At 72.2% G+C, this 11186-nt stretch overlaps 1 protein-coding gene across 1 annotated transcript; it reads left to right on the top strand.

The window, feature by feature from the left end:
* Positions 1 to 2765: 2765 nt before the first annotated feature.
* Positions 2766 to 10957, top strand: RAPGEFL1 (Rap guanine nucleotide exchange factor like 1). Its single transcript, XM_054187529.1, is given in 16 exon segments — positions 2766 to 3174; positions 5390 to 5468; positions 5922 to 6072; positions 6148 to 6245; positions 6579 to 6594; positions 6596 to 6692; positions 6858 to 7025; positions 7135 to 7232; positions 7386 to 7508; positions 7635 to 7813; positions 7907 to 7997; positions 8148 to 8198; positions 8496 to 8583; positions 8688 to 8752; positions 9047 to 9101; positions 10772 to 10957. Coding segments are annotated over 16 exon segments (1893 nt in total). The 3' UTR covers positions 10897 to 10957.
* Positions 10958 to 11186: the final 229 nt, after the last annotated feature.

The following is an 11186-nucleotide window of genomic DNA, read 5'->3' as shown; positions in this document are numbered from 1 at the left end:
GTGTGTAGGTGGTGCGGGAGCTGCCGCCCGCGCGCTTCTGCGCCGCGCTGCCTCCCTCCGCCTCGGCGCCGCAGCCGCCGCCTGGCCCCCGGCCCGGCTTCCCACGGCAAACGGGGGGGTGGGTGGCACCTACCCTCCTCCCGCACCCTCCCGGCACACCCCCGGTGTCTCAGGGGTGTCGAGGGGGCACCGCCGTGGGCTCTGCCCTCCTGCAGCCCCCCCCAGGTGGCTCGGGGCTGGGGGACGCGTGGGGAAGGGGAAGGACAGAGACCCCGCGGTGGAGGGTGGGTGCACCTCAACTGTCCCCCTGCCCCTTTCTGCTCTCCTCAGCTCCTGCCCTCGCTGGTGGAGTCCCAGAACCCCTCCGGCAGCAGAGGTGGGAGCCATCGACCTCCTGCCTCTTCCCTCGCTGCCCCCCTGCCTCAGTTTCCCTCCCTGGCAGGGGGCTCAGGGCTGAGCCCGGTCAGGGGCCAGCTCGGACCATGGCAGAGACCCCGCGGAGGAGCTGCTGCGGGCGAAGCCCCTCCAGCAGGGGCTCTCCCCTTCCCCAAATGCCGAGATCCCCTCTCCCAGGGCTGCAGCGGGGAAGTGGGTTAAGGCGCTGGCTCGGGGAGGGATTTTTCCCTGGGTGTAATTTTTCCCTCCCACACAAGGTCTGTTTTGAGCGGTGCCTGGAGGCTTCGCACCCCCCGCTCGGCTGCCAGGGCGGGGGAACGCAGCGCGGCTGCAAATGGAGGCGCAGGCTTTGGGAGGGAAGCGCCTGCTCTAGATCCCAGCTCGTTAGGAGAAATAACAGCAAATTAATTAAGCTAATAGCTCGCTCTGCGCCAGCGGTGCCCCCGTCCCTGCCGAGCTGGGGGAGAGGAGCTGGGTCGAGCCAATGGGCCCGGATCTGGGGTGCGTTTCCCGGGGCTGAGCGTGACCCTCGGATGCTCTGGGTCTCTCCCGCCTGCAGCCCCGCTGCCACTGGCGAGCGCGACCTCCCTGTGCCTCAGTTTCCCCTCCTGCCTCCTCCAGCCTCTGCTGTCGGAAGGCCCTCTCTGTGCAGCCGCAGCCCGGGAGCGGGGACCGCTTGTACCCGGGGCCGGGCACCCTCGATGGCCGCCCCTGGCAGAGGGGACAGAGCAGCTCAGCCGGGAGGGAGCGTTTTGGGATCCTGGGAGGGGTCTGAGTGCTGGGGGCCTGGCGGGGCGGATGGAGGTGCCATGGGGCAGACAATGGCCGTGCCGTGCTATGCCATCCTACCAGGCCCCCGCGTAGCTGGGGATGGGGACGTGGGGATGCGTTTTGACGCTTCCCTGCGGCCGCGCGGATGGAGTTGCCAAGCAACTGCCGGGTGGAGGCGAAGCGGGAACAAAGCGGGAGCCGCCGGGACCCCCGTCTCCTCCATCCCTCCCGAACCCCCTGTGTTTGCCTGCCCGGGCACGGCGGGGGCTACGGGGGTCACCGGCCGTGTCCCTCCTCGTCCCACTCCGTGGCTGTCGCAGGGAGCGAACCCCGGGGGATGGTCGCGGGGGGTGGGGGGGACAGGATCTGTCCCCCCGTTGCTGTCACCACCATCGCTGTGCCCACGGGGCTGCAGAGCGGGACCCCTCCACGGTGCCTCCCCAGCCGCTCGTGGCGGGGCTGGGGGCTGCGGTGCTGGGGCCGGGGGGGGTGCTGGGCACCCAGCGGGGCGGCGGAGGCGGGGGGGGGGGCACGGTGGCTCTGCCCCAGGCGGGCGCCACGTCCCACCCTGCCCTGCCCCGGCACCTGTCCTGGCCTGCCAGCCCGGCAGGGCCTGTTCCCGGCCTGGCAGGCAGCGCGGGGCGGGGGGGGCCAGGCAGCGCCCCAACCTGCCCAGCCCTGCCCGCGGGGCGGCCCCGTCCCTGGGGGGTGCCCTGCCAGGGTGGGGGGTCCCGCACCCACCCCTGGCCCTTTCCCACGCTGCGAAGGGGCGCAGAGGGCTGGGCTGGGGGGGGGGGGCGGGGGGCAGGAGCGGGTCACCCCACGCCTGGGGACGTGCCCCCCCCCCCCCTCCCGCCCGCGGAGGGGACACCATGGTGGGGGACGGTCCCGTGTGCCCCAAGGCTGCCAGGGCGTGGGGCTGGCACGGCGGGGCGGGGGGGAGGGCACGGGGGTGTGCTGGGGGACAGGGCGTCGGGGTGTGCCGGGGGTGTGACACGGGTGTGACACGGGTGTGAGACAGCACATGGGGGGGGGGGGGGTGAGATTGTGTCCTTTCGGGGTGCGCGATGGTGCCGCTGGTGTGACAGCGGGGTGGGGGGGGGCTACGTGTGTCCCCCCCCGCCAGGCTGCACGGCGGCGGGGGGGTGCGGGGGCTCTGCCAATGTGTCCCCGGTGCGTGACGGATCGCGCGGGGGCGTGTGGCCGCGTTGCCGCTGTTACGGTTCTGCGGGGGACGGGGGCGGGGGGGCGGTACGGGGGTGTGCAACGCATCACCTGTGCGGGGCTACCGGGCGGGGTGGGGGGGGGGCGACCGTGTCCCGCTGGGTGCCCGCCGCCGGTGCCACCGCATCCCCGGGAGGGCTCGGTCCCCGGTGCCGTTGCCGGTGCGGCGGGGGCGGGCAGGTGCCGGCGGCGGGGCCGGGGGCGGCGGCGGGGCGGGGCGGCGGGGGCGGGCGCTGGCGCTGGCGGCGGCGCGGCGGGCGGGGAGCGGCGCCGGGGCCCGAGCCCGACCGGGAGCCGAGCGGAGCCTCCCCGCCGCCGCCGCCGCCGCCCATGGCCCCCTGAGCCGCCGCCGCCGCCGCCGCGCCCGGGCGGCCATGAAGCCGCTGGAGAAGTTGCTGAAGAAGCCGGGCTCGCACCTGCCCGCCCGCCCCGCCGCCGCACCGGGACCGGCACCGGGGCAGGGATCGGTACCGGGACCGCGGCGGCAGAGCCTGTCGCGCCCGCCCCCCTCCCCCGAGGAACCGGCGGGGCCGGCGGGGCCGCAGCCGGGGGGCGAGGGCCGCTGGCTGGAGCTGCGGCCCCCGGAGGCGCCGCTCCGCTCCCCGGAGGAACCGTCCCCGGGGGGAGACCGGGACCGGGAACCGCCGAGCCCGGAGCCGCCGCCCGCCGCCCGCTGCTGCTGCGGCTGCGGCCCCGCCGCCCCCGCGCCCCCCGAGCGGCTCCTGGCCGCGTTGCTGGAGCGGCTGCCGGCGGGCGGCGCGCACGGCCGCGGCTGCGGAGCAGGTACCGGGGGGCGGGGGCGGCCGTGCGGGACCCCCGGGGGCGCGGACGGGGGTGGGTGGGTGGGGGGGGGCACCGGCGGGAGGCGCTGCGGGGGCGCCGCGGGCGGGGGATGCTGGAGGGGAGGCGGGATGCGGCAGCGGGCGGCACTGGGCGGGGGGGCCGGGGGTGGCTGACGGGCGCCCGGCTGCTGCCCGGGGGATGCGGTGATGGGCGTCGGGGTGGGGGATGGCGGGGTCGGGGGCGCCGGGTGCGGGGCGAGGCGGGTGGCACCGCGCAGGGCGCAGCAGCGTGCCCGGTTGGGGTGGCAAGGTCAGGTTGGGTCCCCAGTGGCCCGTGGCAGCGGGGTGCGCGGGGGCGTTGCGGGGTGCGCGGGGGTCCCGGGGGTACCGCGGGGGCTCAGTGTGGCAGCGAGCTCGGTGGCAGCGCCAGGCCCAGTGGAGGCCAAGGTTGGCCGGGCACCGACTGCCGCCGCGCGGAGCCATCAGCCTCCCGGTTAATCTTTAACGTTTTCCCGGTGCTAAAATTAGCCCCGACGGGAGCCGCAGCGGTTGGGGGGGGCCGGGCAGACACCCCTTCCCCGCGCCCCGCTGCCGTCCCGCCGCGGCTCCCCATGCCGGGGTGGTTTTGGATGCACGGAGCCGGGCTGGGAGTGCTCCCACGCCATGGGGATCCCTGCTCCGGCCGACCCCGCTCGGCTGCTGGGATGTGGGGTGTCCTGGGGGGCAGTGGGACACCCTGACCCGCTGCCAGCCCCACGATCCAGGCACGCCCGGGGCCAGGGTGGGGCTCACCCCCCGACACTGGGGAGCCTTTCGGGTAGGAGCGAGATGGGACTGGCAGCGCCAGGCCCTGCCTGTGCCAACATGCTGCCAGGCCCGGCCCGGCGGTGCCCGGGCTGGCGGGGAGCCGGGGGGGGGCAGGACCCAGTGTGGGGGTCTGGGGGCTCCACCAGCCACGTTCTCCTGGTGCGGGAAAGCCATCCCTGCGCCCGCTCATGGTGCCTGCGGCTCTGGGAGATGTTGTGGGTGCTGCAGAGGGATGGGGAAACTGAGGCAGGGCTGGAGGGGACTGCACCCTGCAGGAGCGGGGAGGGGGGGTGTGTGTTTGGCTCCTTCTGCCCCCCAGGCTGAGCCCGGGAGGGGGCTGCAGCCGGGGCAGGTGGGGTGGGGGATCTGGGGGCCATGTACCTGCCCTGGGGGCGCCCCCACGCTGCCGGCGCCCCTCCTCATCCCAGCCCTGATGCGGGTGCAGGATGCTGGACGTGGGGCACCGGCCCTGCGGTGCTGGGGGGCTGGGCTGGGGGGGCCCGTGGGTCCTGCCTGTGTCCCAGACTGCCGTGTCCCGTTTTTGGTGGCAGCTCATTCCCCACGGGCGCTGTGCCCCGGCGCGGTTGTGTCGGGGGAGCCTCAGCCCCGGCTTGGCACAGATCCGTGGCCGGGTTACTGGAGGTGGCCAGGGGTTTGCTCGGCACAGCCCGTCCTGCGGGGACGGGTCCTTGGACCTTGAAAGGGCCCTGTGGGGGCACTAGGGTGCCACCACGGCATCCCTGGGGCGCACGGGCACAGCCCCCTGGGCACCCATCCAGCCGGAGACCCGCTCGGGTCCCAGGGTCGAGGGCTGCTCCACGAGGAGCGGTGCCTCGTCCAAAGGTCGCGGCGGTGGCTGGGTGCTGGCACTGCTGGGCACCGCCACCGGCGTCGGCCCCGCGACTCTCCCGGCCAGGACGGGCCAAAACACCCTCCCCAGGGCCGGTGCCTCCTGTGCTGGCCCAGAGAGCCCCACTGCAGGCACTGGCGCAGCGTGCCCGGAGCGCGGCTGCCTGAAGTTGTTGCCGCCGCCTGCCTCAGTTTCCCTGTTGCCCTGAGCCGTGTCCTCGTTTCCCCGTGGCCGGGCTCTCGCCAGGGCCGGCAGGAATGCCAGGGCGTCGTGGCTCAGGTCCTGCCCTGCCGGCACCTCTGCCCCTGCGCCGCGCTCCTGCCGGGCCCCGGTGGCCCTGTGGGGCTGGGAGCGGGTCCGTGAGTCAGTGCCGGGTGCAGGGAGGGGGGGGCTCGGCATTGGGCTCGGCGGCTCCCGGCATCGTCTTGGCAATTGGCATCGCTCCCCTCGGCTGCCCGCTGCCGTGTGGGGTGTCGGGGAGGGGGCTCTGGGGGTGTCGGTAGGGGGGCTGTGCAGCCGGGTGCCCACACCTGCCCCCCCCGCCCCCGTCTCCCCCCAGAGTCGCTGCTGGACGACATCGTGCTCACGCACTCGCTCTTCCTGCCCACCGAGCGCTTCCTGCAGCAGCTGCACCAGCAATATCCTTGGGGGGGGGCCACGGGGGGCGAGGGGGTGGGGGGGGTTGGGGGGGTGCGGGGAGGGCGTTGGGGTGCCACGAGGGTGGGCATGAGGGTGCGATGGGGAGGGGTCTGAGGAAGGCACCGGGGTGCAATGAGGGTGGGCAGGAGGGCTGTGGGGAGGGGTCCGAGGTCGGGCATGGAGGGGGACATGAGGGTGGCACAGGGGTGGGCGTAGGGTTGCAAGGAGGAGGGCAGCATGGCGGGGGGGGGGGACACAACACACACATGGGAACGGCAAGGAGGGAATTGGGGTGCCGCGAGGGTGGGGGTGCCGCAAGGAGGGCAGGGGTCTGGGCACAAGGTGGGCAGCGGGGTGGGCATGGAGATGCTCGGAAGCGGGGTGGCCGGGGACAGCGGGTGGCCGCAGGCCGGGGTCCCTCTTTGCCGTGGCACCTCCTTGACGGGTGCCACCTTCGTGCTGGCGGGCGGCAGCCCCCCGCCGCGCTGGGAGGAGGGGGCCGGGCTGCGGCGCAAGCGGGCAGTGCTGGCCGTGCTGCTGCATTTCCTCGAGACCTACAAGGGGCTGCTGCAGGAGGAGGAAAGCGCCGGCAAAGTGATCAAGGTGGGGGTCCACCCTGCTGCCCCCCTCCCCTCTCTCACTCCATCCCACCCAGTCCTGACCCCCCACCCCCCCCAGGAGCTCTACCTGCTCATCATGAAGGACACGTCCCTCTACCATGACCTGGAGGACGACATCCTCAAGCTGCACCAGCTCGTGGAGACCGTGGAGCTCAAGTGAGTTGAGTTGGGGGGGGACGATGGGACGGGGGGGTCCCCAGAGGGTCTTGGGGGTCGGGGTGTGCCAGGGAGGGACAGGGAGTTGTGGTCCCGGGGGATGCCCAGGGGCTGGGGGGGGGGTCGTTAGCTCATTAGCAGCCCTTTGGTGATGAGAAAGGACCTGGGTGGGGGGTTTGGCCCCCCCCCGACTCTGGCAGAGCACCCCGGCACGGCTCGGGGTGCGACACCCGGGGGTGCTGGCCGTGCCGGGGCCCCGGCACGGCCAGCACCCCCGGGTGTCGCACCCCGAGCCGTGCCGGAGCCTCACCTGACCCCGCGCCGGTGCCGCAGGGTGGCCGACGAGACGCCCCCCCCCGAACAAGCAGGTGAAGCCGCTGTTCAGGCACTTCCGTCGCATCGACTCGTGCCTGCAGACGCGGGTGGCTTTCCGGGGCTCCGACGAGAGTGAGTGACCGTGGCCGGGTGACGGGGGTCCCTTCCCCGTCCCGTCGGCGGCCGTGAGAGGCTTTGCCTGCTCCGTGCCTCAGTTTCCCCAGTCGGGGCTCCGGTACGCTCCGGCTCCGGTGCGGGATCTGGCGTTTCCCTGACACCCCGCTCGCCTCTCCCCAGTTTTCTGCCGCGTGTACATGCCCGACCACTCGTACGTCACCATCCGCAGCCGCCTCTCGGCCTCGGTGCAGGACATCCTGACCTCCGTCACCGAGAAGCTGCAGTACTCGGAGGAGCAGAGCGCCCGCGAAGACGCCCTCATCCTCGTCACCATGGCCTCGTCCGGAGGTGCCCGCGGGGCTGGGTTAGGGGGCGGGGGAGGGTCGCAGGCAGGGAATGGCGGGGGGGGGGGGGGTGTCCGGCCGGCGCTGACCCCCTGCCCGCGCTCTGCCCGCAGAGAAAGCGGTGCTGCAGCCCAGCGAGGAGTGTGTCTTCACCACCCTGGGCATCAACAGCCACCTCTTCGCCTGCACCAGGGACACCTTCGACTCCCTGGTGAGCACCGCGCCGTGCCGGGACACCCCCAGCCTCCCCCCCCCCAGCCCCCGCCGCTGCAGTGACCCCCTGGGTGGAAGAGGGGTCACCCCCGTGGTCCAGCCGCCTGCTCCAGCACCTTCCGAGGGTCTCCGTCCTCGTGTCCCCTCGCAGGTGCCGCTGCCCGAGGAGATCCAGGTGGTGCCGGGGGACACGGAGATCCACCGCGCGGAGCCGGAGGAGATCGCCAACCACCTCACCGCCTTCCACTGGGAGCTCTTCCGCTGCATCCACGAGGTAGCGGGGGGTGGCGGAGGGTCTTGGGGGGGACGACGGGGACAGGGATGGGGACGGGGACGGGCTGCTCCGTGCCTGGGGGGGGCCCCTGGCGATGTGTGTGCGCGTGTCCCCCAACGCCGGCAGCTGGAGTTCGTGGATTACGTGTTCCACGGGGAGCGGGGCCGGCGGGAGACGGCCAACCTGGAGCTGCTGCTGCAGCGCTGCAGCGAGGTGCAGCACTGGGTGGGCACCGAGCTGCTGCTCTGCGAGTCGCTGGGCAAGCGCGCCCACCTCCTCAAGAAGCTCATCAAGATCGCCGCCATGTGAGTGCGGGGACAGGGGGGCGATGTCAGTGTCCCCCCCCCCACCACCCCCTCACCCTCCCTACGCCCCCCCCCCCCCCCCCCACCTTCCAGATGCAAGCAGAACCAGGACATGCTGTCCTTCTACGCCATCGTCATCGGGCTCAACAACGCCGCCATCAGCCGCCTGCGCCTCACCTGGGAGGTGAGGGGCTGGGGGGGTGCCCTGGACACCCCCTCCCGAGTGCTTCCTGACCCCCCCCCCCCCGGCCTTGGGTGCTCGTGGCCCTCCCTTGAGCGCTCGTGGTCCCATCCCCGGGTGCTCATGGCTGCCCACCCCGGGTTTGTCTTGCAGAAGCTCCCGGGAAAATTCAAGAACCTGTTTCGGAAGTTCGAGAACTTGACGGTGAGAGGTGCCCGGGCTCCCTGCGGGCATTGGGGGGGCCCCTGTGCCCCCCCTCCCTCCCCCCCGCCCCTTCCAGGGGGTATCTGGGGAGCTGGTGGGCGGGGGGGGGGATGTTCCCACACCGTCCCAGGGTGTCCTTGTCCCCCCCCTCCCAGACCACCAGTGATGGCCACGGCCCTGGTCCTGTGGCAGCCAGTGTGGCGGGGGGGGTCCAGGGCCGGGTGCTGGCACCCACGGGGAGCTGCGCCCCCCCCAGCCCTGACCCCCCTTCCCCCGCCCCCCAATTCCTGCCCCCAGGACCCCTGCAGGAACCACAAGACCTACCGCGAGGTGCTGGCCAAGATGAAACCCCCCCTCATCCCCTTTGTGCCGCTCATCCTCAAAGGTGAGGGGGGGTGGGGGGGCACGGGGGCTGCCCGCACCCCATGTGGGCCGGGGTCTCGCTGCTGCCCCACGAGACCCCCCCCCTCACCCCTTGCTCGCCCCCAGATCTGACCTTCCTGCACGAAGGCAGCAAGACCCTCCTGGATGGGCTGGTCAACGTGGAGAAACTGGTGGGTGCCCCTCGCCATGGGGGGGGAACGTGGCAGAGAGACCCCCGGGGTGAGGCCAGGGAAGGGGGACCCCACCGAGGGGCTGTGGCCCTGCAGTGGGGTGGGGGGTGGGGGTCCCAGGGGTGCAGAATAGCAGCCCTGGGGGGGTCCCTGGCGGTGGGGATGCCCCAGGGTGAGCAGCAGGGTCCCAGAGGGGAGACAGTCCCCAGGGTCTGGGGGGGCAGGTGGGCCCCAGGGGGCCGGGCAGGGTCCCGTGGGGCTGGGGGCTGACAGGGGGGGTGCTCTCTGCCCCAGCACTGCATCGCTGAGAAAGTGAGAACCATCCGAAAGTATCGGAGCCGCCCGCTCTGTGAGTACGGGGTGGGGGGGGGGCGGGACCCCCACAGGCCCGGCCGGGCAGGGGCGAGGGGCCAGCGCTGCGGGAGGGGGCTGATCCCATGGGACAGGGGGGTGTGCGTGGCCCCGCCACCCCCGGTGCTGGCCCTGTGGGACGGGGATGTGTCTGGACCCACATCGCCATAGCTCTTCATCCCGGCATCTCTTCACCCCTGCGCCCCCCTTCCTGCGTCCCTGCATCCCCGTCCCCGCATCCCCGTCCCCGTCCCTGCATCCCTATCCCATCCCATCCCTGCATCCCCTTCCCCTTTCCCTCATCCCTGCATCCCCATCCCTTCATCCCCGCATCCCGTCCCCCGTTCCCATCCCACTTCCCGCATCCCCATCCCTTTTCCCACATCCCTGCATTCCTATCCCATCCCTGCATCCCCATTCCCGACAACCCTGCATCCCATCCCTGCATCTCCATCCCCTTTCCCGCATCCCCTTTCCCAAATCCCTGCATCCCCATCCCCTTTCCCGCATCCCTGCATCCCCATCCTCTCCCTGCATCCCATCCCCATCCCTGCATCCCCATCCCTCCGTCCCCATCCCCTTTCCTGCATCCCTGCATCCAATCCCCATCCCTGCATCCCATCCCTGCATCTCCATCCCCTTTCCCGCATCCCCATCCCCTTTCCCGCATCCCTGCATCCAATGCCCATCCCTGCATCCCCATCCCCTTATCCCCATTCCCTTTCCCGCATCCCCATCCCTGCATCTCATCCTCTTTCCCCCATCCCTGCATCCCATCTCTGCATCCCCATCCCCTTTCCGGCATCCCTGCATCCCATCCCCGCATCCCCATCCCCTTTCCCGCATCCCCATCCCTGCATCCCATCCCCTTTCCCCCATCCCTGCATCCCATCCCTGCATCCCCATCCCCTTTCCCGCATCCCTGCATCCAATCCCCATCCCTGCATCCCATCCCTGCATCCCCATCCCCTTTCCCGCATCCCCATCCCCTTTCCCGCATCCCCATCCCTGCATCCCATCCCCTTTCCCCCATCCCTGCATCCCATCCCTGCATCCCCATCCCCTTTCCCGCATCCCTGCATCCAATCCCCATCCCTGCATCCCCATCCCCTTTCCCGCATCCCTGCATCCCATCCCTGCATCCCCATCCCCTTTCCCGCATCCCCATCCCTGCATCCCATCCCCTTTCCCCCATCCCTGCATCCCATCTCTGCATCCCCATCCCCTTTCCCGCATCCCTGCATCCAATCCCCATCCCTGCATCCCATCCCTGCATCCTCATCCCCTTTCCCGCATCCCTGCATCCAATCCCCATCCCTGCATCCCCATCCCCTTTCTCCCATCCCCGCATCCCCATCCCCTTTCCCGCATCCCTGCATCCAATCCCCATCCCTGCATCCCATCCCTGCATCCCCATCCCCTTTCCCGCATCCCCATCCCCCTTTCCCCCATCCCCTTTCCCCCATCCCTGCATCCCATCCCCTTTCCCCTATCCCTGCATCCCATCCCTGCATCCCCATCCCCTTTCCCCCATCCCTGCATCCCATCCTCATCCCTGCATCCCATCCCCTTTCCCCCATCCCTGCATCCCATCCCCGCATCCCCATCCCCTTTCCCGCATCCCATCCCATCCCGCCCTGTGCTGGGGGCTGCCTGTCCCCCCCCCAGGCCTGGAGCTGGAGGCCTCCCCGGGGCAGCTGCAGACCAAGGCCTACGTGCGGCAGCTGCGGGTCATCGACAACCAGAACCTGCTCTTCGAGCTCTCCTACAAGCTGGAGCCCGGCGCCCAGTGAGCCCGGGGGGGGCCCCTGCCCCGGGGGGGGCCCCGCGTCCCCCCCAGCACTGACGCACTTTGCCCAGGGGCCCCAGCGGGGGCAAGGGGGGGGGGGGGGTTGCAGTGGGGCGCTGCCCCCCACCCGTGGCATGGGGGGGGGGGGGCGTTTGGGGACCCCGGACGCATCCCCCCCCCCCCTCCCCCCCATCCCCCCTGGCACCCCGTTGCCCCCCCCCCCCCCCCCCCCGGCTGGGGTGCAGGGACCCCCCCCCCCCTTTATTTTTGTACATGACACCCCCCCCTTCCTTC

This window comes from Rissa tridactyla, unplaced genomic scaffold (assembly GCF_028500815.1).
Source record: "Rissa tridactyla isolate bRisTri1 unplaced genomic scaffold, bRisTri1.patW.cur.20221130 scaffold_427, whole genome shotgun sequence".
In the NCBI taxonomy this organism is placed as follows: Eukaryota; Metazoa; Chordata; class Aves; order Charadriiformes; family Laridae; genus Rissa; species Rissa tridactyla.
This window is presented reverse-complemented; position numbering and strand designations above follow the sequence as displayed.